This window comes from Canis lupus, chromosome 7 (genome assembly GCF_003254725.2).
Source record: "Canis lupus dingo isolate Sandy chromosome 7, ASM325472v2, whole genome shotgun sequence".
NCBI lineage: Eukaryota > Metazoa > Chordata > Mammalia > Carnivora > Canidae > Canis > Canis lupus.
This window is the reverse complement of record NC_064249.1, coordinates 79,138,256-79,163,918: the sequence shown is the minus strand read 5'-3', so window position 1 is coordinate 79,163,918 and position 25,663 is coordinate 79,138,256. Positions and strand designations below refer to the sequence as shown.

Here is a 25,663-nt window from a genome sequence, read left to right as displayed (position 1 = left end):
TCCTTCCTGCCTTGCCATAGCCAGAACTGGCACAGTAACCCTCTGGGAGTTGAGTGCAGTGCTTGAAGAGAATACTGAATCACACTGAAAATGCCCACCAATGCTACAAAGAAAACATGGCAAGAACCAACTTCATTAGCTATATTAAATCTCACTCTAGAAATGCCAGGCTTAGCTCAAACCATGAAGAAAGTAAAATTTAGAAATAAGTAACACTGGTCTCTGAGTCTGCACAATAAAAAGTCTATATAACTAAAATCCTTCTCATTGCCAAAGCCATCCGACATAACCCAAGTGAGTCGATAACCTACTCCAAGCTGATCTGTTGGCATATAATATACAATTCATACAAGCTTGCTGAAATGTCACCCCTTGGCTCATCCCAGAGAACACAGTGACCCAGACCCAAGTAAGGACATTTAAAAACATTCCTTGATTCCCTAAAGAAAATTCCAGACCATATCAGCAAGCCACTTTAAGGTATACCCCTGTCCAGCCAAGAAATCAGAAGATTTTTAATTAAGTGAGGGAACAAATGCTAAGGAACCACAGATGGCTGGATATTTTTCTAAGGGGATGTAAACACATCTCACCCTCAAATCTTAGCGCAGTGAAGAAGATTCTGGATTCTATTCCATGTGACATCTAAATCATGACTTGCACCAAGATTACAGCTTAAGTCAATCAAGGAGTATGTCCACAACTTTGTTATCAACTTAATAAATGATAAATACATTTCATAGAAGTGAAATGTGCTATTTCAAGGCCAAAAATTTTTTTTAAAGATTTTTATTTATTTATTCATGAGAGACAGAGAGAGAGAGAGAGAGAGAGAGAAAGGCAGAGACGCAGGCAGAGGAAGAAGCAGGCTCCATGCAGGGAGCCTGATGTGGGACTCAATCCCGGGTCTCCAGGATCAGGCCCTGGGCTGAAGGCAGTGCCAAACCACTGAGCCACCCGGGCTGCCCTCAAGGCCAAAATTCTAACAAATGACAAAAATAAGCAATTTCTAGTTGAAATCTCAGACAACTTCTATTTACTAAAACAAAACATCCTTAGTATAAGAATACCATATTCTTATTTCTGGGACTAATCTAAAAGCAAGTAGTGTGTATCAATCGAAGAGTGACAAGATTTGATTGCTCACCAGGTCTGACATTAAGCAAGTCATTCATACTGCATTCTTTTCCAAGCAATGTTTGTATCATTCAGCTTTCATTTGAGGCCAAATATCTTCTTTAGTGCCAATAAAAACAAGTAAACATAAACTCACCTGCCAAAAATTATAGTAACACTCATGCATTTCTCACAGGAAAGAGAATCTGAAAAGTCCTTGCAATCTTTGGGTCAGTGACACAGTAAACTGAAGATCTTTGAGCAAAGGACTTTGAAGAGATTCAGAATGTTTATTACGAAGTTTTAAACTCAGAGTTTTTCTCTCTTAAAGAGTTTTTTTTTTTTTTAAGGTGTTATTTACTTATTCGAGAGAGAGAGAGAGAGAGAGAGAGACACGCAGAGACACACACAGAGGGAGAAGCAGGCTCCCTGTGGGAAGCCCGATGCGGGACTCGATCCCAGGACTCCAAGATCACGCCCTGAGCCCAAGGCAGATGCTCAAGACACTGAGCCACCCAGACGTCCCAGTCAAAGAGTTTTAAATTGCCTCTTATAGCTCCAAACATGCTTATATTTTCAATGTTAGCTTCTCTGAGATAATATTCATAGCTAACATTTACTGAGTACTCTCCCCTTTGAGAGGCACTGTTGCCAAGCATTTCACTCTTTATGTCATATTAATCCTGACAATAACTCTTAAGGAGTAGGTATGATCATCACCATCATATTACAGATAAAGAAATCAAGGCTCAAAGAGGTCAGTTTACTTACAGTAAGTGGCACAAACTAGATCTGAATCCAAATCCAGACTCATTAAAGAGACAAAAACCAAGGCATCCCAGGTGGCTCAGCGGTTTAGCGCCACCTTCAGCCGAGGGCATGATCCTGGAGACTAGGGATCGAGTCACACATCGGGCTTCCTGCATGGAGCCTGCTTCTCCCTCTGCCTGTGTCTCTGCCTCTCTCTCTGTCTCTCTCAGGAATAAATAAATAAAATCTTAAAAAAAAAAAATGAATCTCCCCCCAAAATATATTTTTAAAAAAACCCTCAAACTATTTTTAAAAACTCATTTCTATACAAAGTTGAAAAAATCCAGTCAGTCAACCCATGTTTCACTGAAGACTCTAAACACGAGCCCCTGGTAAATGAATACTATAAACCATCTGAGGGAAGACATACAAAATACTCTGTATTAGTTTACACATCCAGGTGACATGTTATGCATTCATCAACACATACTGCAAGTCTTGGATTTAAATATCCAATTTAGAAATAACCTCGAAGCAATTAATAAATATAAACTGTTATTATGAGTATTATGTACAACGAGGTCACTGAAATCTCACCCCTCTATCTGGGGTTCCCCTGCTTTAAAGCCCTGAGCCCACCTCTCTGGTCCCTGTGAGCAACACCAGGGGAAGCAGATGAAAGACCAGACGATATACATGGTCCCTTACGACTCCAGTCATCTACACAATGAAACAGCCGTCCAGCACCCATTGACACCATGCGCTAAAACACCACATTCTCCCTAGGGAGGGAACCAGAGTAGAACAAGACACTGTTATCATCCAATACCTTCCACTAGAGTAGGAAGGGAAGGGGAGAGAAGGAGAAAAGAATAATGAAAAAAGCACTCACTCAAGGAAGAGGGAAAAAATAGCATTGGTGGAAAACAAAGCAGCCAGAAAAAAGAAACATATGGGTCATTTAAATCAGGTAACATGGAAATATTACAACACAGAGAGCTCATTGTTTACTTTTCACGCACAAAGTCAAGCTGTTGGTTTCTAAATGCTGCTCCACCATGCCAAACACAAGTACTAAAAACATAATCAAGTAACGACTGAGCTGTATTCCAAAAACAGGTTCCCCTAGGGCCTAAAAAGTTCAGAGAAAAAATGACTTCCTTAACATGGAAGACACATAGGCTCAATTGTATTTACTATAAATTTATATTCGGAAACCATGGTAGAGACTGTAATTAGCAGTTCAATTGTGAAACTAGTATTGGAATTATTCTACAGTATTAAAAATCATTTAAACTTCTAAGGAGCAAAACTGAATATGCATCTATAAAATAATCATAAATTAAGGAAAAGCAGATGGACTCTTTCCTAAAATGAAAATTGATCTACATTTTAATGCATTACAATATAAGACTGTGTCTCACATATTCCAATAAAATCACAGTAATTCTGGCTGTCTGCTATTAAGAAATGTTTCTAATTAGTCAAATGGAAATGTTTCTAATTATACTCAAGGACAACACAGTCTAGACAATACAGTCTTCCAGGTTTTACTATAAAATATGCCATTTTTATTTCTAAGTTGAGCACAGTATAAAAACTGTTGATAACAGAAAGGGATAGAAAGCAATTTCATGGTATGTTGGACAAAGGTTGGAAATAGATTTTACTGAGCAACTACTAACCATATGGAATATATATGCAACAGAGTATTGCACTGCATAATACATACTTAGATTCTAGGCCAATTCAAATTATTTTCCTCTTAAATTTCAGTTTTATTATTTTTCACATTCAATTTATGTAAACTAAAGAATAAATTTACCCACTTCTCACACCCCCTCAACCTCTTCTCTGCATCTGTGAGCTTGATATATGATTATATATTTAAAGGTTTTTAGATTTCACATATGAGAGAGATTATATGGTATTTGTCTCTGACTTATTTCACTTAGCCTAATGCTCTCGAGGTTCATCACATGGTTGCAAATGGCAGGATTTCATTTTTTATGATCGAATAATATTCCAGTGTATATATATATATATCACATCATCTTTATTCAATGGACATGTACGTTATTTCAATATCTTTGATATTGTAAAAATACTGAAATGAACATGCGGGTAATATATATTTTTAATTAGTGTTTTCCTTTTTTTTCCAAATACCCAGTAATGGAATTGCTGGATAATTATGGTAGTTCTACTTTTAATTTTTTTTGAGGAAACTCTACAGTGTTTTCTGTAGCAGCTGTACCAACAGTGCATTACATCCCCACCAACGTTGCACAAGGGTTACCTCTGCTCCACATCCTTGCCAACACTTGCTATTTCAAGTCTTTTCTGGTAACAGGCAATTCCAACAGGTGTGAAGTGATAGCTCATTGTGGTTTTGATCCGCATTTCCCTGATAATTAGTAATGTTGAGCATCTTTTCACATACCTCTTGGCTAGCTGCCTTCTTTGGAAATGATCCAAAGATCATTTCAGATCATTTCAGATCTTCTGCCCATTTGTAATCAGATTATTTTTCCCTGAGTTGTAGGAGTTATATATGTATATATATTTATGCTAGCAGTAGGGTTTATTAAGCTGTGCTTCAGTACATGCGTTGGGGCTCACCCATCGTGCTCATGATATATAAAGCCCAAACTTTCTGCCAATTCTTCTTGAGCAAGGACAACAGAAAACTAACAGCTAAATGGATGTTATATGGAAGCTCATCTATAATCTTCATGTAGCCAACAGTCACCACCAGACACAGCACCTTCTCCATCTGGAATTTGATTGTGGACTTCCCTTCATCCACTTTGGCCACCACATTCTCACTGTGGGACAGGAAGGAAGGGAATTTGTCAGTCTTCTTTGGGCCTGGGCCCAGGATTTGAGGCATCTGCTTGATCACAGATTCTGAAGCCAAAAAGGCATCATACTTCTTGGCCAGCTTATTGACTAATTTTTCATTCTTACTGAGTTTCTTCAGTGCCCCAATGTCCATGTGGAAGATCCACAGCCTTGCCCTCATCAAGCGTTGCTGATGCCCCAGAACACATATGTAGACTGGGGGCTGGGAATGGACTCCTTGGGAGCCACAGCACCTCAGCCATCTGAAAAAATTCAAAACTAGTTTCAAAGGAGGGAGATTTATCTCTACTGCATTTAGTTAAATGAATACATCACAGATTTTGAAGGTACTTCCAAAGAGTTTCAGCCAGAGGACAAAGAAGAGGAAAGTAGTTATTAGAGAGGTATGATTATGGATTTTTTTGGATTATTTTTTAATTTCCATAAATATCCCATCTTCTATCATTTTTTTTCTCCTTTGGATCTCTCAGAAGTTGGAAGTTTTTTTCAACTGTTCAGGATCCTTGGTTCTCCATTTACTTGCCAGAAGGAGGCCAAGGCTAATAGAAGCTGTGCGCCCACAGGTGCAGCCTGCCAAGTGATGGCTCCCAGTGGGCAGGTAAGAGCGGTTTTATCGAGAGACACCTGAGCATTAGCATCTCTACATCTTTTTCCTGGTTTTGGTTCATTTTCTCCAGAACAGTATACATTAACCTTCTGCAGGGAAGGGGACATAGTGGGTACAGCTCCAGTGCCAAGTCCAGATGCCTTACTCCTCTGTTCATAGACTTTGCTCCTCGCCCTGTTCTCAGTACCCCCACCCCTCCACTGTGCCCCAGAGTTCCCGCAGGAAGACCCTCTTGGTTCGGCCTCGGTGAGAAGACATTCTAGTATTAAACCAGGGAAGGGGTGGTTTTCTGACCACGCACAGTGAAGGAGAGGAGCTGAGCGTTCAGCTGCTTCCTTCAATCACTCCTCCTGGGTGTCTGCCTTCAGAGACACCTAGTACTTCCAAACCTAAGCCTTTTGAGGGTTCTATGGCAAGAACTGGCTGTTTCCTGGAGTTCTGTGACCCTGAAGGCACTTGGCCTTTAGCTTTCACTGATAAGTTCATCATTTCACTGATAATTTTCCAATCTGCGAAATGTTATTAACATTGTGTTCCCCTTTCCTCCTCTTAGTAACAAATTGATGACTTTGTAAGTCTCTTTACTGATATTTTATTGGGGTTTCAGAAGAAAGCACAGATAAACATGTGGGTTCAATCCACCATGCATGAGAGCAATTCCCACAAAATAAACAATTTTTTCAAATCAATTTATATGAAATTATTTTATGCTGAGGAAACATGGTGAAACAACCATTTTACCTGGGCATGACAAGCCTCAAGTCTCTTTTCTGCCCTCCACAGAGCCGTGATAACTGGCTACATGTGCCCAGCTCTAGGCAGATGACCCAGATCCTCCAAGGCCTCAGTGCCACACATACCACTGCTGGCACAGGTGGGAGCCTCCTCCAAAGCAAATTGACACTCCTTCTCTGTGCTCTGGATCCTAGCGCCCCCCACTTCCCTGAGCTTTCCATCCAGCTCTCCCCCCCCCCCCTTTTTTTTTGGCTTCTGTCATCAGTCTCAATCTCCAAAGGCTTCTTCCATCATTAAAAAAAAAAAAAGTAAAAATATTTGTAAAGAAACTATAATTGCCTTCCACTGGCGACAGTTATTCGTGGAGTAGTTACTCCAAAGAGGCCTCTAGTAGAAAACAACTAGTTCTTGGCTAAAGTACACTTTTTAGTGCATTGATGAGCTTCCAGAAAGTAAAGGAAATCTCCAGGGACCCTTGCACCACAACCAAAAAGAACCATAGGCAAACAAACTGTGGCTTGAATCTAGAGTAAAACACTGAGCAGTAAACAAACTCTAAGGGTAGGGTAACCCTACCGATGAATGCCAATTCCAAGCCACAAAGCCTAGACACCAGCTTGCCACTCACAAGCTGAACCTGAGCTGTCACATTAAGCCAAGAACCTCTGAAGGAGGCTAAATGGCCTCGGGTGGTGCAGTCTAGATCCCTCTAGTAACCAATGCAAATCCCTCCCTTATTTGGGGCATCAGATTAAGATTGAACAAGCAAAAACTCACAATCAACATTATCAAATACATAAACAAACCACCATAAGTGCTTGCTGAAATGAACTACAAATTCATACCTCTACAGACTTAAAATACTGGATTTATGAGATAGAAAAATATAAAATAGGTATCAGTGATTACCTTGGGGGTAACAAGCAATGTCATCAAGATAGAGGACCCTATTCACTCTGAAGGCAAAGGGAAAACACAGACAAGTTTGTAGTACTTGAGAGTTTTGCCTAGGGCTAGCTTTTATCCCCTTTGACCACTCTCAGAGGCATGCAATAGTGGGAAGAATTACAAAATGATACAAATTCCCTCTAGCAAGCAATCTACTACTACATAGCCTGCGGAGAAAAGTTCACAAAATTTCTATTACAAACGGGGAAGTGTAGGGGGAGTCATATGACCCTCATAAAGCAGGCTTCACCAAAAGTGCCAGCAACAACCATCTCATCACAGAATGACAGTGAATCAGAAACAAAAAATCCTCAAATCCCTCAGCTGACTTTGCTCAACTGTTTGAAGACGGTCCTCCGCTTTCAATTCAATCTCCAAACAACCTGTACTGCTATTCTCTATCCCTGCACCTGATGCAGAGATCCACATTCTAGCTGACAAACAGATGTTTTTAGGTATTGCGCAATGAACTCTTTTTTGTTTTTTACCATTTAACTATCTGTGCAATCATTTTATTACTTCTATAAATTGTAAAAAGACATTAAAATAAAATGTAAAAAGAACTCACACTAGTGATAAGTAGAAATCTCAAACTAGCAACAAGTAAGACTAAAAGATGAAAATGAAAATTATGTATGCCAAAAATGGGAAGCCTTTAACCTTAAAAGGATATTTACTACTTAAAACTGGTGGATCAACAGTAGACTCAACTGTAAATGAAAGAATAAAATGAAAGACTGTATATAAAATTCTGAATTGCTAACTCCATATAAAAAAAAGGACAATCTGCCAGTACATGGACAGATTACCAATATTAGACCTCATCGGTGGCTCTTTTGGTAAGACAACCATCTTGATCATGTGGCCCATGGCTGGAAAAGTGTCATTTTTACACTGCCCTCACTTTAAGTTATATAGGATATATAACAAAACTGTGCTCTCAAGCTTGGATAGGAGTGGAGAGCGCAGGTACAAAGAGGGTCCTTCTGGGCCTCAAAATAAATACAGTCTATCTCACTCAATGGTACATAATGACAAATAATTTTATGTTAACACAGTATTATTGCATTTATTTTAAAGTACAATACAGGCATAACAGTTTGACATAAAGCAAAACAAAGTGCTGGGTTTGGAGGTTCCTGGCTGGCTTAGCTTTCAGGCACCATGAGGTAAACATGCTCCATTCTTGTTACTAGACCTTCTGTGGAAAGGTTTTCAACTCCCTGATGAGGGCTGTTTTGGCACTTTCGGTACCAAAAAAACAAAGCCTAGCATTAACAAAATTAACACATGCTAGAAACAATTCTGATTAAAAGCTCCATTTAAACATCAGTATATTTTTAATAAATAGATTATCACAATAGTAAATTGAAGACATTTATTTTGTCAAACTCAAAATCGATGTATAAAGCTCTAGGTAGACAAAAAGCCTAATGAGAGAGATGTGCTTTAAAAAATGAACCCAGGAACCTTAGCAACAATGTCTTTGCCCTCAAAGTTAGCCATATTCCCCGTATTTCATTAAGAATCTCATTCTGCCCTTCTACTTTCTAGGTTGTAAGTTTTAATTTTACAAAATGAAACACACCATCTTGAAAACTACAGACCCTCCTAACCACCGGCAAAAAAAAAAAAAACAACAACAAATCCTTGGCAATATCAGAAGATAATGGTAACCTTTCCCTTTGTCTTTAGAAAAAGACCACATATTTCAGTATCATAAAATTGTCCTTAACTGTTATTTCTGATCAAGTAGTCCCAAAGATCCAGAGATTGTTGTGTCCTTTGAAAGTAATCTTTAACATTTATAAAATCTGTAATTCTGATTGGTTGTCTCCCTTAATATGTCACCCAGGTAAAGATACTGAAGTTGACATCTCTGTTTTCTGAAAGGTATATTTGTGGTTTTTAATTTTATTTTACATATGCACAGAAGTTGAAAGTAAATAAAAGCTTCAATCCTACTGGCTTCCTTGTTTAAAAAGAAAAAGAAAAAAAAGAAATTGAGAGTCTTGGCCATCTGAAATTAATATAGGAGAAAAAACAGTGACAGAGCCAGGTCATTTCAAAAATGAAAATGATGAAAAGAAAAACAGAATTTTCAAAATTATACTTTTATTCCTCAAATTTTATCCTTCTATGTCACTCATGCTATCCCTAGAACATCTTCAAATGTAACACTTACTGTAACTGCCAGGAGATTTTTCTTCATAAGTAAAATGAAGTTGCAGTTCCTCCTCTGACATCTCACAGATGAACACTTTCAGCAAACAGCAAATAATAAACAAAGCATTGTGTGTCTGCCAAATGAAGATGTGGCTAGAAAGAAAATACCAAAATTACACAGAATTGGTATTTAATTTGGAGCACAGGCACTATCAAGTTCATGATTTCTCAGGCATTTTGCCCATTCTGTTTTATAATATAAAGACAATGTCCATATTTTTTCATGTCTCGTGATTTATTACACTATTCCAGTCTACTTCATATTTCATTCTGCGTATTTTACTTCATGAGTTAACCCAATAAAAACGTTTTCCTTAGGCATGACTGCTCTTTGTTCTTAACTTCATACATGTCCCACACACAGGCAGTTCAAAGAAAAGTAAAAAAAATTTTAAAAAGCATAGTAACATAAAGAGAATATATGCAAACATACAACCAAAATTTTAAGCAGGGCACTGCCACCAGCCCAGTACAATTTGTATTAAGTAACCATGAAACTCAACAAGAAAAATTTTAACTGACTTCAATACAATTTGTTTGGAAGCAGGGCAATGAATAATTTTTTAAGAGACTGACATCCAAAACTGGTTTTAAAAAATGCTTGAGTGCATAAAAGATTAACCTTCCAATGTATCAAATATAAAATTATAATATCTATGTTAGCTATACCGGAATTAAAATAAAAATAAAATAAAATTATATATCTAATCTGAATTTTCATTCATCTACTAGGAAAGGGAGAAAGAAAGATGTGGAATGAACTACTACTCAAACTTGGTATGAGCAACAGTGATAATGGGGAGGGAACTACCTTTTTTTTTTTTTTAATAATAATTACATCACTATGAACCTTAAGGAATATATTTCTGAATATTGTCTAAAATGCTGAAATCAAACAGATTCCAGAATTCATAATCTCACCACAATGACTTGGACAGTAAATTATAACTTTTTAATAATGAGAATTCCTTTTTAGCTTTCAAAAGACCACAATCTATTTCTACCAAAAAATGAAAAATACTCATATTGCTAAACATAAAGAGAACATGATTTAATCATCCAACTTACTTCTGACATTCTGCTGAAAGTTTTAGTTCTTTGGTTCTAGAAAGGAAGACTTTAATTAGTGCACCAAGGTTTCCTGTTCGAGGGTTGTTTATAACTGCAAGAGAAGGTAAAATTTTAAAAAGTTAAAATTAAAAACTGAAATCAAAGTGAACATATTAGAACATTATAAAACCTTCACAGACAAACCTTACTGTCAATTTCACATCTAATTAGGGAAATAATGAGAGAAATTGCTGCTTGGTCTTAATTCTGAACAAAAAATGATTTGCAAACTGAAAATATAGACACAATAGGCGAAAATAGCCAATTCAACTCAGAATTCAAAACTACAAAGAAAAAGATAGCTAATATTTATTCAATTAATACACACACATATACTTCTCTTTAGTAAAGCAAATGTTGGGATGCCTAGGTGGCTCAGTTGGTTAAGTGTCTGACTCTTGATCTCAATGGTTAAGTGTCTGACTCTTGATCTCAACTCGGGTCTTTTTTTTTTTTTTTTAAGATTTTATTTATTCATGAGAGACAGAGAGAGAGAGAGAGAGAGGCACAGAGACACAGGCAGAGGGAGAAGCAGGCTCTATACAGGAAGCCCAATGCGGGATTCAATCCTGGAACTCTGGGATCATGCCCTGAGCCAAAGGCAGACGCTCAACCACTGAGCCACCCAGGCATCCCTTTTTATTTTTTATTTTTTAAAGATTTTACATATTTATTCATGAGAAATATACAGAGAGAGACAGAGACATAGGCAGAGGGAGAATCAACTCAGGTCTTGATCTCAGGCTCAAGAGTTCAAGCCCCATGTTGGCCTCCATACTGAGTGTGGAACCTACTTTAAAAAAAGGAAGGGAAGGAGGAAGGGAAGGAAATATTTTTTTAAAAATGATCTCCAATATATAGATACAATAAATTACAATGGTAAAACTCTGTTCAGATAACCATAAATCATTCTAATGAAAAATAAACAGATATAAAGCAATATGGTCAAGGAGAAGCTATTTGATCAGATAAAATTTTCATGAATTTGTTTAAAAAAATTTTAAGTTTACATTTGGCCATTTCAGCAAATCGAGCCAGACAACCGAACAGGTACTGTGAGGAGAATGAGAAGATCAGGAGCACCTGGGTGGTTCAGCAGTTGAACGTCTGCCTCTGGCTTAGGGTGTGATCCCTAAATTCTGGGATTGAGTCCCACATCAGGCTCCCCCTGCAGGGAGCCTGTTTCTCCCTCTGCCTGTGTCTCTGCCTCTCTCTGTGTGTGTCTCTCATGAATAAATACATCTTTAAAAAAAGAGAGAATGAGAAGATCTGATTTCTAGATCCAAGTCTATAATTAACAGAATATTAAAACTCAGACCAACCTACTTTTCTTCTCCAATGTCAGTTTTCTCATCAAAAGAAACAACAGGTTAACAGACACTGACTAATTTATACAATAAGTGCTTTATACACATCATCTCACTTAATCCTCAAACCAACTCTGGGATAAATACCAACATCACCTCCATCTCACAGATCCTCCTGTCTACAATTGTTACTGCTCAAGGATACATCCTTGTTTACTGGTTCCAATCCTTGGCTCCAAAATGCTGTCCTATACCAACTCCTATTACCAACAAATCAGACATAATGGCAATAAAAGTCCTGTCTGCAAAGCAAACGAGGTATGTGATGGTTAATTTTATGCGCAGGCTGACTGGGCCACAAGACGCCCTGATATCTAGTGAAACATTATTTCTGGGTGTGCATGTGAAGTGTTTCTGCACTTTAATTTTCAACTGAGCAAAGCAGATTGGCCTTTCCAAAGTGGGTGGGCCTCATCTAACACATGAAAGGTCTGAACAGAACAAAAGTCAGAGGAAAGTTGAATCCTCTTCGCTTTATCTCTGCCTGTTGAGCTAATATGCTGGTCTTCTGCCCTTGGACAGGGACTTACAACACTGGCTCTCATGTTCCCAGGTCTTTGGACTTGGACTGAAATGCAGACCATTAGCTTTACTAGGTCTCTGGATAACCCTGACACATCACAGAAACACAAAAATTAAGAATCCATCAGAGCTAGAGACTATTATGCTAAGCAAAATAAGTGAGAGAAAGACCATATGATTTCACTCATATGTGGAATTTAAGTAAACAAATGAGCAAAGGAAATAAAAGAGACAGTGACACACAGAGAGAGAGAGAGAGAGAGAAACCAAGAAACAGACTCTCAACTATAGAGAACAAACTGATGGTCACCAGAGGGGAGATGGGTGGGGGGTGGAGGAAATACGGGATGAAGATTAAGGAGCATACTTGTGATGAGTACTGGGTGTGGTATGGAAGTGTTGGATCACTATGCTGTACACCTGAAACTAATATTACACTGTATGTTAGCTAACTGGAATTTAAATAAAAACTTAAAAAAGAAAACTCATCAGAAGGAAGAGACCCATTAGTCAGAACCTTTCATTTTACTAAGAAAAAGAGACCCAGAAAGGTTAAGTACTGAGCCCAAAATCAACAATGTTAGTGACAAATGCTAAGTCTTTCTGTTTTACAAATGGTTTTTTTTCTTTTAATATTAAATTTTATTTTGTTTTAATTTATTTATGATAGTTACACAGAGAGAGAGAGAGAGGCAGAGACACAGGCAGAGGGAGAAGCAGGCTCCATGCACCGGGAGCCCCACGTGGGATTCAATCCCGGGACTCCAGGATCGCGCCCTGGGCCAAAGGCAGGCGCTAAACCGCTGCGCCACCCAGGGATCCCTACAAATGGTTTTCAAACTGAGATTCCAGTTCTGAATATTTGTTTCTTTTTTAAAATCTCTTTAACTGTTTTGAAAAACGGAAATATAAACACTCAAACACATTGGCCTATGCTGCCAGAAAAAATCATTTTTATGCAGACCTGAGGTTTATGCTTTTGCTATCTCTATGCATATATCTGAACTTCTTGAAAATGTGTCAGAGATTTGGAAAAACGTGCAAACCCCTCATTATATTTTAAATATTTTAAAACCCAGGAACGTGCATATATACTTTTAAAAAATCATACATGGGAACAAGTACACCATTACAGAATACCTGCTTTGTGCTCGGTACCTGTCAAATTAACTCCGGTCTAGCAGCTAAGTAGGTGTGCTTGTCACAACTTGAGTCAATGCAAGTTACCATGTAACTTTCTCACAGTGATGTAACATTATAGCACCTTGTTATTCAACTGTGGTTCAAGGATGAGTGGCAAGAGCATTACTTGGGACCCTGCTAGATGTGCAGAACCCCAGTTCCACCACCCTGAACCTATTGAAGTTAACAATGCTTCTCAAAGTTTAATGTGCCTCTAAATCACAAAGCAGTTAAAAATAAAAAAAGATTTTGTTTATTTATTTGACAGAGAAAGAGAGAGAATGCATACAAGCATAAGCAGGGGGAGGGGGAGAAGGAGAAGCAGGCTCCCTGCTGAGCAGAGAGCCTGACATGGGGTTCAGTCCCAGGACCCAGAGCGGAAAGCAGACACTTAACTGACTGAGCAGCCCCAAGGCAGTCTTATTAAATTCTGATCTTGCTTGTGTCAAGTGTGACCTGAGATTCTGCAACAGTCTCTCCCAGGCGATGCCTCTTACTCCTGGACAGAGAACCGTACCTACGAGTAGCAAGGGGCATCATGTGCTCTAAGTTAGGGCAGGTTTTGTCCAGCTTTTATCATTAAGAATAGGTTTATAATTAGATATTAACTCTTCTCCGTTTCACTTTGAAACAAGTATTCCCTACTTCTCTTTCAAGCTTTGGGGTTTACTGAAAGAATATCCTAATATTACAGGATAAATGGTTTTTTAAAAAAAGTTATTGTTTGCCAGTGTGTAAATTATTATTATTGAGCTACTGTAAATCAAAACAAAATATTGAAACAATGAGCTGAGGATGATATGACTACAAACATAATTCAGAATCCCAGCTTCACAATCTTGTGTTCATTCAACAGCTCCTTTATTACTGAATGACTATAAGTAACTGTTTGAATTTATAAATGTTTAGCTTTAAAAAAAAAATTCCCCATGTTGTTGGAAAGAGCAATCAGCTACTAGACTAATGTAATTAAAGCTTCATACATCTTTTTTGTTCATTCATTCAGCATGTGTTCATTGAGCTATTTATATGTACCCAGCACTGTTCGGGGTACTAAGGGGATACTGAGAGTACCAGAGTACCTGGTCTTAATGGAGCTGACATTCTAACATAATTAAGTTTTCACAGGTATCTTACATAAGATGCAGAAGGGAAAATAAATTATTAAGACAAAGTACACTCCCTGATGTTTAAACACCACCACCCAAAGGTAGACACACGACATCCCAAAACATCTGGATGGAATTTAACAGGATCAAAGTTAATTGGCAAAAATCAAATCTTATGGGGGTACCTGGGTGGCCCAATTGTTGAACATCTAAGTCTTGATTTCAGCTCAGGTCATTATCATGAGTTCAAGCCTCACATGGAGCCCTGGGCTCGGCAGGGAATCTGCTTGGGATTCTCTCCCTCACTCTCTGCCCCTATCCCCTCGTGTGTGCGTGCTCTCTAATAAATAAAGAAATAAATACATAAATCTTAAAAAAAAGAAATATCAAATATTATGTTGAAGTTGAATAAGCTTCCAAAGACAGATCAGGAATGGAACAGCTGACAGGAAGGCAGAGAAGCATAATGGAACTAGACTACAGAACCTGACTAGGTTCAAATCCCAGCTCCATCACTGACTAGCTGTGACACCCAACAACTTACTTGACCTCTCCATGCCTCAGTGTCCTCAACTGTAAAATTCAAATAAAAATGGTACTTAAATTAAAAATTAACTCTTTTGACACTAGAACTTGAACTTGTAGCAATCTGTTAAGTAGCTTTTGTGTAACAAAGGGGCTTCCTTATCTCTACAGGAGTTCAAGCAAAGTCTAACACTCAGATAAGGGTATTTAAAGAGAATTTCCATCTGGGTGAGAGGGTGGACTTGCTTCCAGCCCTGAAACGACCTTTCACAATATTTCACTAATATGCCCATGCGTCCCCAAATCCAATACCAAATACACAGAAAATACAGAGGACAGAGGATGCAATCAACAACATTTACATTGTGGGAAACTCTACTACCCATTTTCTTCCATAGGTAGAGAGAAGAAAAAGGAGAAACCATTGCAGGAAGAAACTAGCTATGGAAAGAATCATAGGGGATCCCTGGGTGTCTCAGGGGTTTAGCGCCTGCCTTTGGCCCAGGGCGCGATCCTGGAGTTCCAGGATCAAGTCCCGCGTCGGGCTCTTGGCATAGAGCCTGCATCTCCCTCCTCCTGTGTCTCTGCCTCTCTCTCTCTCTCTCTCTCTCTCTCTGTGTCTATCATGAACAAATTAATAAATAAATATTTTTTAAAAAATCATAAAGACATACCAACCAATAACAACATATAGACTTTATTTGGTTCCTGATTCACAGAAACTAAGACAATTAAAAATCTGAACACTCAGTGGATATTTTATAATGCTAAAAACAGTCTTCTAGTAAGATCATGGTATTGCTTTCCTTTAAAACAATTCTTATGAAATATCCTAAAATATTTATGGATGAAATGATAGGATTCCTGAGGTTTTTATTTAAAATGTGAGAACATACTGCTTTCTGTTGTTTCGTGTATCGTTTCCCCTTGTTAGCTCTTCTGTACATATTTCATACTTCCATGTATGAGGGGAACGTAATGGGTGAAAGATACAGATGAGACCTACCCATGAGGTGAAAATGAGTGAGGATGGAAATGAGCTTACAGCCATTTATTATGTTATTCGACCCTCAATTCTAAAAGTGTGAAATTTTTAAAAATCACTCATGAAAACATACAGATACGAGTTCACAGAAATGCTAATTCCAGATAGATAGTCCTTCCCCCAAAAAACAGAGAACACTTTCACCAACTACAGAGTTTAAAGAACTGATATAAGTATTTATTCGGTAATCAATGGGTGGTTAGCATGGCTAACTGCTTGAAAGTACCTCTGAGGAGAAAATCTCCCCCTCACTGTCTACTCCAGTCAGTAAAACTTATATCCCACCAAGTCACTTTCTACACCAACACTGAGGCTACAACCCCCAGAAAACAACTAGGAAGAAATAAACATGTCAGACACAGAGCAACATATGCTAGAGGGCACAGGTAGAAAAATTGTTGATCCAGATGTTCAATCCAGGAATGTTATAATCCCTTCACACTCCAAAGCCAAGGAGTAAGGGCAAGGGAAGGTCCCATTTAAACCAAACAAAACCTACACAAAATAAAACCTTCCTGGATTCCAGAAATTAGGTTGGAAAGCAGCACCACTGGCTGCCTTCAGGCTAAAATAACAGCAGATTCAACAAGCACCTACCGGATCCACAAGAGGGACAAGGTTAATAAATGACAGCAAACAACGTGCCTATGTGGGTACTCCCTGTGCCTTTACCCTGCTTTATTTTTCCAAAGAGATGTATCACATGAAAGTAGGTGTATTTATTTATTTATGATCTGACTCCTCTACTCAGACACATCCATGAATCTAGGTGAGTCTTCTTTGCCAGAACATAGACTACATTATGGAATATATAGCACAGGGTATAGGTATAGGAAAGAGTCTATAATACAGCAGGTGGCTCAATAAATATATGCTGGTTTATAAAAACAGTAATAGTAACACTGGGATAAGGAATAGGCTATGCTAAAATTTTAGCCAAAGATCTGAATGAAAACTGTCAAATTGGGGGTAGGGGGTATGCCTGGCTGGCTGGCTGAATCAGCACAGCATGTGACTCCTGATCTTGGGGTCGTGAGCTCAAGCCCCGCATTGGGTGTGGACCCTAAATTGAAAAAAGTAAATAATTTTTTTAGAACTGTCAAACAAATTTAGTCACAAGCATCATCAGTGGAAGATGAGAAAATCATCTATTTAAAAAAACAACAGAAAGCCACTGGGAAAAATGAGTATAATGAAAAGAGAGCAGTCTGATATCCAGGAAAAACAAAGAATGATTTAAAAAAAAAAAGGGGGGGGGGAGCCTAGGTGGCGCAGCGGTTTGGCGCCAGCCTTTGGCCCAGGGCGCGATCCTGAAGACCCGGGATCGAATCCCACATCGGGCTCCTGGTGCATGGAGTCTGCTTCTCCCTCTGCCTAGTCTCTGCCTCTCTCTCTCTCTCTCTCTCTCTCTCTCTCTGTGACTATCATAAATAAAAATTAAAAATAAATAAAATCTTTAAAAAAAAAAGATGCACTAGAATCTTGACAGAATTGTAATATATAAAACACTGATTCAAAGACATAAAGGAGGAAATTCAAGAAAAGAAAGACGAAGAAAAAGAAGATACAGAAAGCAAAGAACAGAGATCCAACCTAAATGTTAATGAGTGATCCTAAGTTGGGGGAGAAGAAACTCAAACACAAGTAAAACCAAAACCATAACTAAAGGCAACTCCAGAATTGAAAAGACCTTAAGAAGCCAAAAAAAAAAAACAAACACAAAAAAAAACAAAATTCATCAAAATTACAAGCAAAAATCATTTTAAAAAAGTATATTGAGGAACACTTAATTGTAATGATTAAAGGAAAAAGTCTAATGAAAAAAGAAGCCAAAAAAAAAAAAAAAAAAAATTTAGGGCCCTCTCAGGTAAGTACCTCCTTACACCATATACAAAAATAAATTCGAAGTGGATTAAAGACCTACCTACATGTAAGATCTGAAACCATAAAACTACTAAATGAACACACAGGCAGTAAATTTGTAGTTCAGTCTTAGTAATATTTTTTGGGGTCTGTCTTCTCAGGCAAAAGCAACAAAAACAAGTGGGACTCCATAATACTAAAAAGCTTCTGCACAATGAAGGAAACCATGAACAAAATGAAAAGACAATCTTGTGAATGGCAGAAGATATTTGCAAATGATAAATCCAATAAGAAGTTAATATCCAGGGCAGCCCGGGTGGCTCAGCGGTTTAGTGCTGCCTTCAGCCCAGGGCCTGATTCTGGAGACCCGGGATCGAGTCCCACATCGGGCTCCCTGCAAGGAGCCTGCTTCTCCCTCTGCCCATGTCTCTGCCTCTCTCTCGCTCTGTCTCTCTGGGTCTTTCGTGAATAAATAAATAAAATCTTAAAAAAAAAAAAAAGAAGTTAATATCCAGGGGCACCTGGCTGGCTCGGTCAATGGAGCATGCGACTCTTGGCCTCAGCATTGTAAGTTCCAGCCTCATCATGCTGAGTGTAGAGATTACTTAAAAATAGTTTTTTAAAAAGTTAATATTCAAAATTTGTAAAGAACTCATACAACTCAACACACACACACACACACACACACACACACACACACACACACACCTTGATTAAAAAATAGGCTTAAGGGGATCCCTGGGTGGCTCAGCAGTTTGGCGCCTGCCTTAGGCCCAGGGCCTGATCCTGGAGACCCCAGATCAAGTCCCACTTCGGGCTCCCTGCATGGAGCCTGCTTCTCCCTCTGTCTGTGTCTCTGCCTCTCTCTCCGTGTCTTTCATGAATAAATAAATAAAATTTTTTAAAAAATAGGCTTAAGACCTGACAGATATTTTTCCAAACAAGACATACTCATGGCCAACAGACACAAGAAAAGATGCTCAACATCACTGGTCATCAGGGAAACGTAAGTCAAAATCACAATGAGTTATCACTTCACATCTATCAGCATGGCTAAAATCAAAAAGACAGGCAGCCCAGGTGGCTCAGCGGTTTAGCACTGCCTTTGGCCCAGGGCCTGATCCTGGAGACCCAGGATCAAGTCCCACATTGGGCTCCCTGTGTGGAGCCTGCTTCTCCCTCTGCCTGTGTCTCTGCCTCTCTTTCTCTCTGTGTCTCTAATAAATAAAGTCTTTAAAAAATAAATTCCTTAAAAAAAATCAAATCAAATCAAATAAAAAAGACAAGAAATAGCAAGTGCTGGAGGGGAAGTGGAGAAAGGGGAACCCTCGTGCAAAACTGGTAGGAAACGTAAACTAGTGTAGCTACTTTGGAAAACAGGATGAAGATTCCTCAAAAAATTAAAAATAGAACATATGACCCAGCAATTCCACTTCCAGGTGAAGTGGAATTTTCATTTTCTGAAGAAAATGAAAATACTAATTTCAAAAGATATCTGTACCCCTGGGTTCACTGCAGCATCTACAGTAGCCAAGATACAGAAGCAGCCCATGTGTCTGCTGATAGATGAATGGATAAAGAGAATGTGGTGTATATACACAATGGAATATTACTCTGCCATAAATAAGAATGAAAACTTGCCATTTATGCCAACATGGATGGACCTCGAGGGTACTGTGCTAAGTGAATAAAGTCTGAGAAAAACCAATACTGGATGATTTCACCTATATGTGGAAAAGAAAAAAGAAGAAAAAAGAAAAGAAAAGAAAAGAAAAGAGAAAAGAAGAAAATAAAAGAAAGAAAATAAAGAAAAGAAAAGAAAGAAAAAGAAAGAAGAGAAATAAAGGAAGAAAACAAAGAAAAAGAAAAGAGAAAAGAAAAGAAAAGAAAAGAAAGAAAAGAAAAGAAAAGAAAGAAAAGAAAAAAGAAGAAAAGAGTAAAAAAAAACAGACTCATACATATAGAAAACAAAGTGGTAGTTGCTGGGGGCAGCGGGGGGCGGAATGGGTGATACAGGCGGAGGGGATTAAGAGGTATAAATTTCCATTTATAAAATAAGTCACAGGGATTGTGAAGGACAGCACAGGAAATATAGTAATATTGTAATATCTGTGTATGAGGACAGATAGTAATTAGACTTATGGTGAACATTCTATAATGTATATAAATGTCAAATCAAAATCAAATCACTGTTGCACACCTAAACCTAATGTAATATTGTATGTCAATTATTCTTCAACTAAAAGAAAAGAACAAGCTGAAAGAGTGTACAGCTTAGCAGAGTCCACCACCACTCCTACAAGTAAGCTAAACAGGTGTCTTATTGCTATTGACTAAATGTTCCCTTCCAGTGGCATCACTGAGCACCATGAATAGAAGTAATTATTATTAAATATTATCATCAGGAACATGTCACTTCATCAGTTCAATTCATATTACACTACTGAAATGTATAACAGAAATTTTGAAATACATGCCATACACACACATACACACATGCTCACTTTGCCCCTTACCTAAAGACCTGCAGACTGAAATGGTTGCTTCCTCCAAAAGCTTCAGCTCGGTGCTGGAGAGACAGAAGAAAGGTAATTAATAACTACAACACTACATATGTACAACCTTAGTTAAAGAAATATATAAAGAGAAAAACAACTTAGAAGAATATAGTATACAGTGATAAATGATAAAAATCAACAAAATAAACCTTCTATTTTTAACATAATTAGAAAATGTACTACAATTCTCAATATGAGATTCCTAAAAGAAAAGCACTCGAGAAGCCCTGCCTTTCAGGCATTGGGGCAGGGAGAAGAGATTAGTGGAAAGACTTAGAAAAATGCAAGAAAGTCCCTCCAAAGTACCAAGCATAGAGCAGGGGCCCTATCTGCCCCATTCTAACGGCTGTACCAATCATGGGGTTATAGTTATTTGGGGGAAATGCCATTATTTTTAGGAGATACATGGAGTCTCATGATACCTGCAATACCTTCAAACAGATCAACAACAAAAAAAGGAACAAGGCAAGAAAAGAGAGAGAACACACACATTAAGCTTCAATAATTTGTAACCATATAGAAAAACAGAAACAGAGACAGACACAAAAAGATACAAAGACAAGAGGTACAGACAGAGACAGACATAAAACTCAGGAAAAAAACACAAGTGAAAGCTTATGACACTGGATTCAGCAATGATTTCTTGGATGTAACACCAAAAACAAAGACATTAAAAGAAAAAATATTTAAATTGGGTTTTATCAAAATTAAAAGCTTTTGCACATCAAAGGATACTATCACAGAGTGAGAAGTCAATCCAACAGGAGAAAATATTTGCAAATCATGTATCTGATAAGAGACGGATATCCAGAATACACACAAAAAAAAAAACAAAAAAAAAATCTGACTCAACAACCAAAAACAAACCAATTTAAACAATTTAAAAATGAGCAAAGGATTTAAACGGACATTTCCCACTGGCCCCTATAAAGCTGCTATACCTCCTAGTCTCGGGGTCCAAGTCCCTGCTCCGCTGTGTTGGGTACACTTGCATCCAGGCTTGAGCTTGTAAATAAACCCTCATGTGTTTGTAAAAAATAATAATAATAATAAAAATAAAAAATAAAAATAAACAGACATTTCTCCAAAGAAGACATACAAAAAGCTAACAGGTATATATGAAAAGATGTGCAACAACACTAGGCATTAGGAAAATGTAAATCAAAACCCCAATGAGATACCACTTTCACACCTATTAAAGTGGCTATTTAAAAAAAAAGGGAAAGAAAGAGAATGCAGGGGATCCCTGGGTGGCTCAGCGGTTTAGCGCCTGCCCAGGGTGTGATCCTGGAGTCCCAGGATTGAGTCCCACTTCAAGCTCCTTGCATGGAGCTTGCTTATCCCTCTGCCTGTGTCTCTGTCTCTGTCTCTCTCTCTGTCACTAAAAAATAAAGGAGGAATCTGCTTCTCCCTCTCCCTCTAATAAATAAATATATATTCTTTTAAATGGTGAAAATGATCACTTTTATGTTGTATACATTTTGCCGCAATAAAAAAAAAAAGCACATTCCAATTCCAGCTCAAGTTATGAGCTATGTGACCTTGGGCTAGTATCTTAACTCTTTATGTCTTAGTTTCCTCATATACACAACAGAGATGATAATGAGCCTGCCTATTCCACAGGCATCGTCATCACTAAATTATATAACATGTAGGAAGTGCTTAGAACAACGTGCAGCACAAAGTAAAACTTCAGGAAATGAGAGCTAGTATTGATTCCAAAATGTAGTAGGCTTTGCCCCCAATTAATTAAAATAATGCTTTACACCTGTATAATCCTTTAAATGTTTTTCACAGCACTTTTAAATTTATTAGCACATTTAAATCCCATGACGATCTCTTCTAATAAACACAACAGTTATAAACCCTTTTTATCTACACATAAATACATAGGAAATGTATTATTAAAATTAATTTCATCTGCTTCACTTTTCTAAAGTGGCTGTTGGAAAACCTTAAATTACATGTGCCTCCCCTTGAATTTGCATGATAGCTGCTCTAGAAACTGTCTCCTGACAACTGAAGACAGTATCAGGTCTAAGTGTTATACACACAAAGCTAAAACCCACTCATTACTTCAGTGAACATGCCATTCCCTTAAGAATCTCAAGTTATATTCACATTCAAAAAGATAAATGTCTTTTCAAAGTTAAATCTGTAAGTTTCTCCCAAGAGGGAAGATTTTTTTTTTAGGCAAAATAACCCAGAAATGATCCTACAATAAAGCGTGTATGGGTCTCTAGTCTTTATCACTGCATTTTTATTTTCTTTACAAAAACATTTTGGGTGTCTGCCCACCGCACAATGTCTTGTCAGTCTGCTGCTCTCCCCATCCTTTTCTTTTACCTTCCCACCTTATTTCTCAAGGGTGAGCGGAGCCAGACAGGCTTGTTCGGCATGACCCCACTCCCTGGCCACTGCTGACTCCATCAGGGATAGAAATCTAAGATAAGCCAGTCTTGGTGAATTTGGAACGGAGACAGAAAAGACAGGTTTTCCATACTTGGCTGCAAAGCTGAGGCTCAAGGGAAACCATCCTCTGTCCACAGAGAAGCAGACAAAGCTGATTAGTAAGAAAAATGAGTAAAAGCTTTGAGGAGAGAAGCAGAGACTAACAGAAAGGACCCTCAGAATTCTTGTTGTGCTTGCCATTCTTGGGGCCAGTTCTTCCTACAGCCTGTCTTCTTGATGCTGGGATTCAGGATCCAAGGATCCTGAGACATCCCCATCTCTTCATCACACATGCCCCTTTTTCTGGCCTATGCAAAATCAAATTGATTTCTGTTAATAACAAAAAGATTTCTAATTAATAAATCACAGTGGTCAGATTTAATAATATATATTAGTAGTTGGCAAGAAGCAGAAACTGTGAATTAGTTTATTGGTTACTCGGGCAAAAAATAAAAGTAAAGAGGTATAAATGCAAAGGATTGTAAATAGCTTTATGAGGTTAATAAGTAGACCACATGCATAAAATCTGTTCCACTAGTGCTTCTACTTTCTTCGGTCAATAACACTCTCTTGAACTTGGCTGGAACCAAGAGCTTCAATTATACACATATGGATACAACCTTCAGAAGCTTCTAAGTCTGTCCATCCCTCAAACACTGCCTGGATGTTCAGGACATGCTGGTTTCTCCCAAAGATGCTGCCTCTGCCACCAGGTTACATGGAGAAATAAAGAAGCAGACAGACTATCTGGTGGAAGGGAAATACCAAGATCAAGGCCAGCTCCTGTGTAAGCTCATGGGAGGTGTACCCAACCTACCCTAGGAGCAGTCAAGGCAGGCATCCCAGAGGAAATAACCACAAGAGAAGTCAGTCTGGCAAACAACGGGGAGGGAAAAGAGGAGGGCTTTCCAGACATGGTAACAGCGCACGCAAAAAAGCACGGCATCACAGTGCCCAGCACATTCTGGAAATGTTAATCTACACCAGAGGACAGCAGATTAGAAGACTAGAAAAGTATACTAGACAGCTCAAGTCTGGAGTTCAGTCTCTCAACTTGTTCTCAACAGAAAGCCACTGGATGTTCCCAGAACACGGTTCAGATTTATTTTTCATACAATATTTACCAAAAAAAACAAAAAAACAAAAACAAAACAAAAAAAAACAACAAAAAACAAAAACAATTAATTCCAACATCTTTAGTGAGGCTGGTATGGCCATCACTTCCTCCAGGAAATCTTCTCTGATCATCTAAGACCAGGTCATCCAAACACCCAATTATAAAACAGTAGTTGGGGCGGGGGGGGGGGAATCCCTGGGTGGCTCAGCGGTTTAGCACCTGCCTTCGGCCCAGGGTGTGATCCTGGAGTCCTGGGATCAAGTCCCACATCAGGCTCCCTGCATGGAGCCTGCTTCTCCCTCTGCCTGTGTCTCTGCCTCAATCTGTGTGTCTCTCATGAATAAATAAATAAAATCTTTTAAAAAAAAAAAAAAAAAAACAGTAGTTGGGGCAGCCTGGGTGGCTCAGCGGTTTAGCGCCACCTTCAGTTCCAGGGCATGATCCCAGAGATCCCGAATCAAGTCCCACATCAGGCTCCTTGTATGGAGCCTGCTTCTCCCTCTGCCTGTGTCTCTGCCTCTCTCTCTCTCTCTGTCTCTATGAATAAATAAATAAATAAAATCTTTAAAAAAATAAAAAATAAAACAGTAGTTGGTAGCAACACCGCCCAACTTCTTGTCCTTGACTCCCTCAACTTCGAGATCGTGGGCTCCTCGCTCATCTTGGCATTCACAGCCTGCGACAAAGCACGTGCATGACAAAAATGTACTGACTGAATAAATGCCGTTGTCAGACACTTTGAGGACAAAACTATTTCCCCCGTTCCTCAAGAAAGACTTCATATTCTCCAGCCCTCAAGGCAAGGTGTGCCCTGAAGTTTAATTTTTTATTAAAATATTTTTAAATACACTTATTTAATTCCAAACATGAAATACTATTTCTGTCTGAAGCAGTCTGATTTCTTTGTCACTCAAGGATGAAGAGACAGGGAAAGACCGGGAGTTACCACACCTCTCTTGGAAAGCTCCCTCTTGTACACCAGCCAGCACCTACCAGTCTGCGATTAGGCCCATCAGGCCCAGGTCCCCTACACACAGCTGTGATCTGAAACAGCATCACTGCCACCGCCTCCTCAACAACCACCACTTAGGGTCAGAAGCATCCCCAGTGCCCAGATTATAAGCACCATGAGACCAGGGAAAATATCTCGTTAACGCCGACATCCCCACTGTGCCTAGTACAGTGGCTCGGCCAAAAGAAAAACACTTGGTAATGACCTATTAAATCAAAGATTCACAGAGCTCTGTTTGTGGCAGTACCACTGGAACTCTCACACCCTGACGCCTTACTTGTTTCTACAAAGGAAATCAGCGAGGCACACCACCCCTGCCAAAAGTAACACACTGATCGTTATAATAAAATTCCCCTTCCTCTCATCCCTCCATCCTCCAATTTTCTAAACTTCCTGGAACATTTTAAGAATAATCTTCTTTCTCGTTTGCTTGATTTAGAGCTAAAATGAGGTGGTAAGCAACTGGGATGGTTGGTAACTGTCGCTGCGTATTATAGGCATCCATGCGCAGTACTGTTTTAGTTTAAACAAATGAGCTCAGATGTTCTGGCAGCA

At 38.6% G+C, this 25,663-nt stretch overlaps 2 protein-coding genes across 5 annotated transcripts in view; both read right to left on the bottom strand.

Annotated features, from left to right (window-relative positions):
- Positions 1 to 25,663, bottom strand: part of DYM (dymeclin) — a 340,736-nt gene that overhangs the window by 268,020 nt on the left and 47,053 nt on the right. For all 4 annotated transcript variants that reach the window (XM_025429635.3, XM_025429632.3, XM_049112965.1 and 1 more), the window contains 3 exons: positions 20,487 to 20,539; positions 10,316 to 10,409; positions 9,207 to 9,340 (listed from right to left, as the gene is read on the bottom strand). In XM_025429635.3, coding sequence (XP_025285420.1) covers positions 9,207 to 9,340; positions 10,316 to 10,409; positions 20,487 to 20,539 — 281 coding nt within the window. The remainder of the gene's footprint in view (positions 1 to 9,206; positions 9,341 to 10,315; positions 10,410 to 20,486; positions 20,540 to 25,663) is intronic.
- Positions 3,415 to 4,967, bottom strand: LOC112648130 (60S ribosomal protein L10a-like). The gene has a single exon (XM_035719263.1). The coding sequence runs from the start codon at positions 4,889 to 4,891 to the stop codon at positions 4,466 to 4,468; it is 426 nt and encodes a 141-aa protein (XP_035575156.1). The 5' UTR covers positions 4,892 to 4,967; the 3' UTR covers positions 3,415 to 4,465.

Excerpts from the sequence above, each read along its gene's own strand:
- LOC112648130 (XM_035719263.1), bottom strand. The coding sequence starts at position 4,891 with ATGAGGGCAAGGCTGTGGATCTTCCACATGGACATTGGGGCACTGAAG.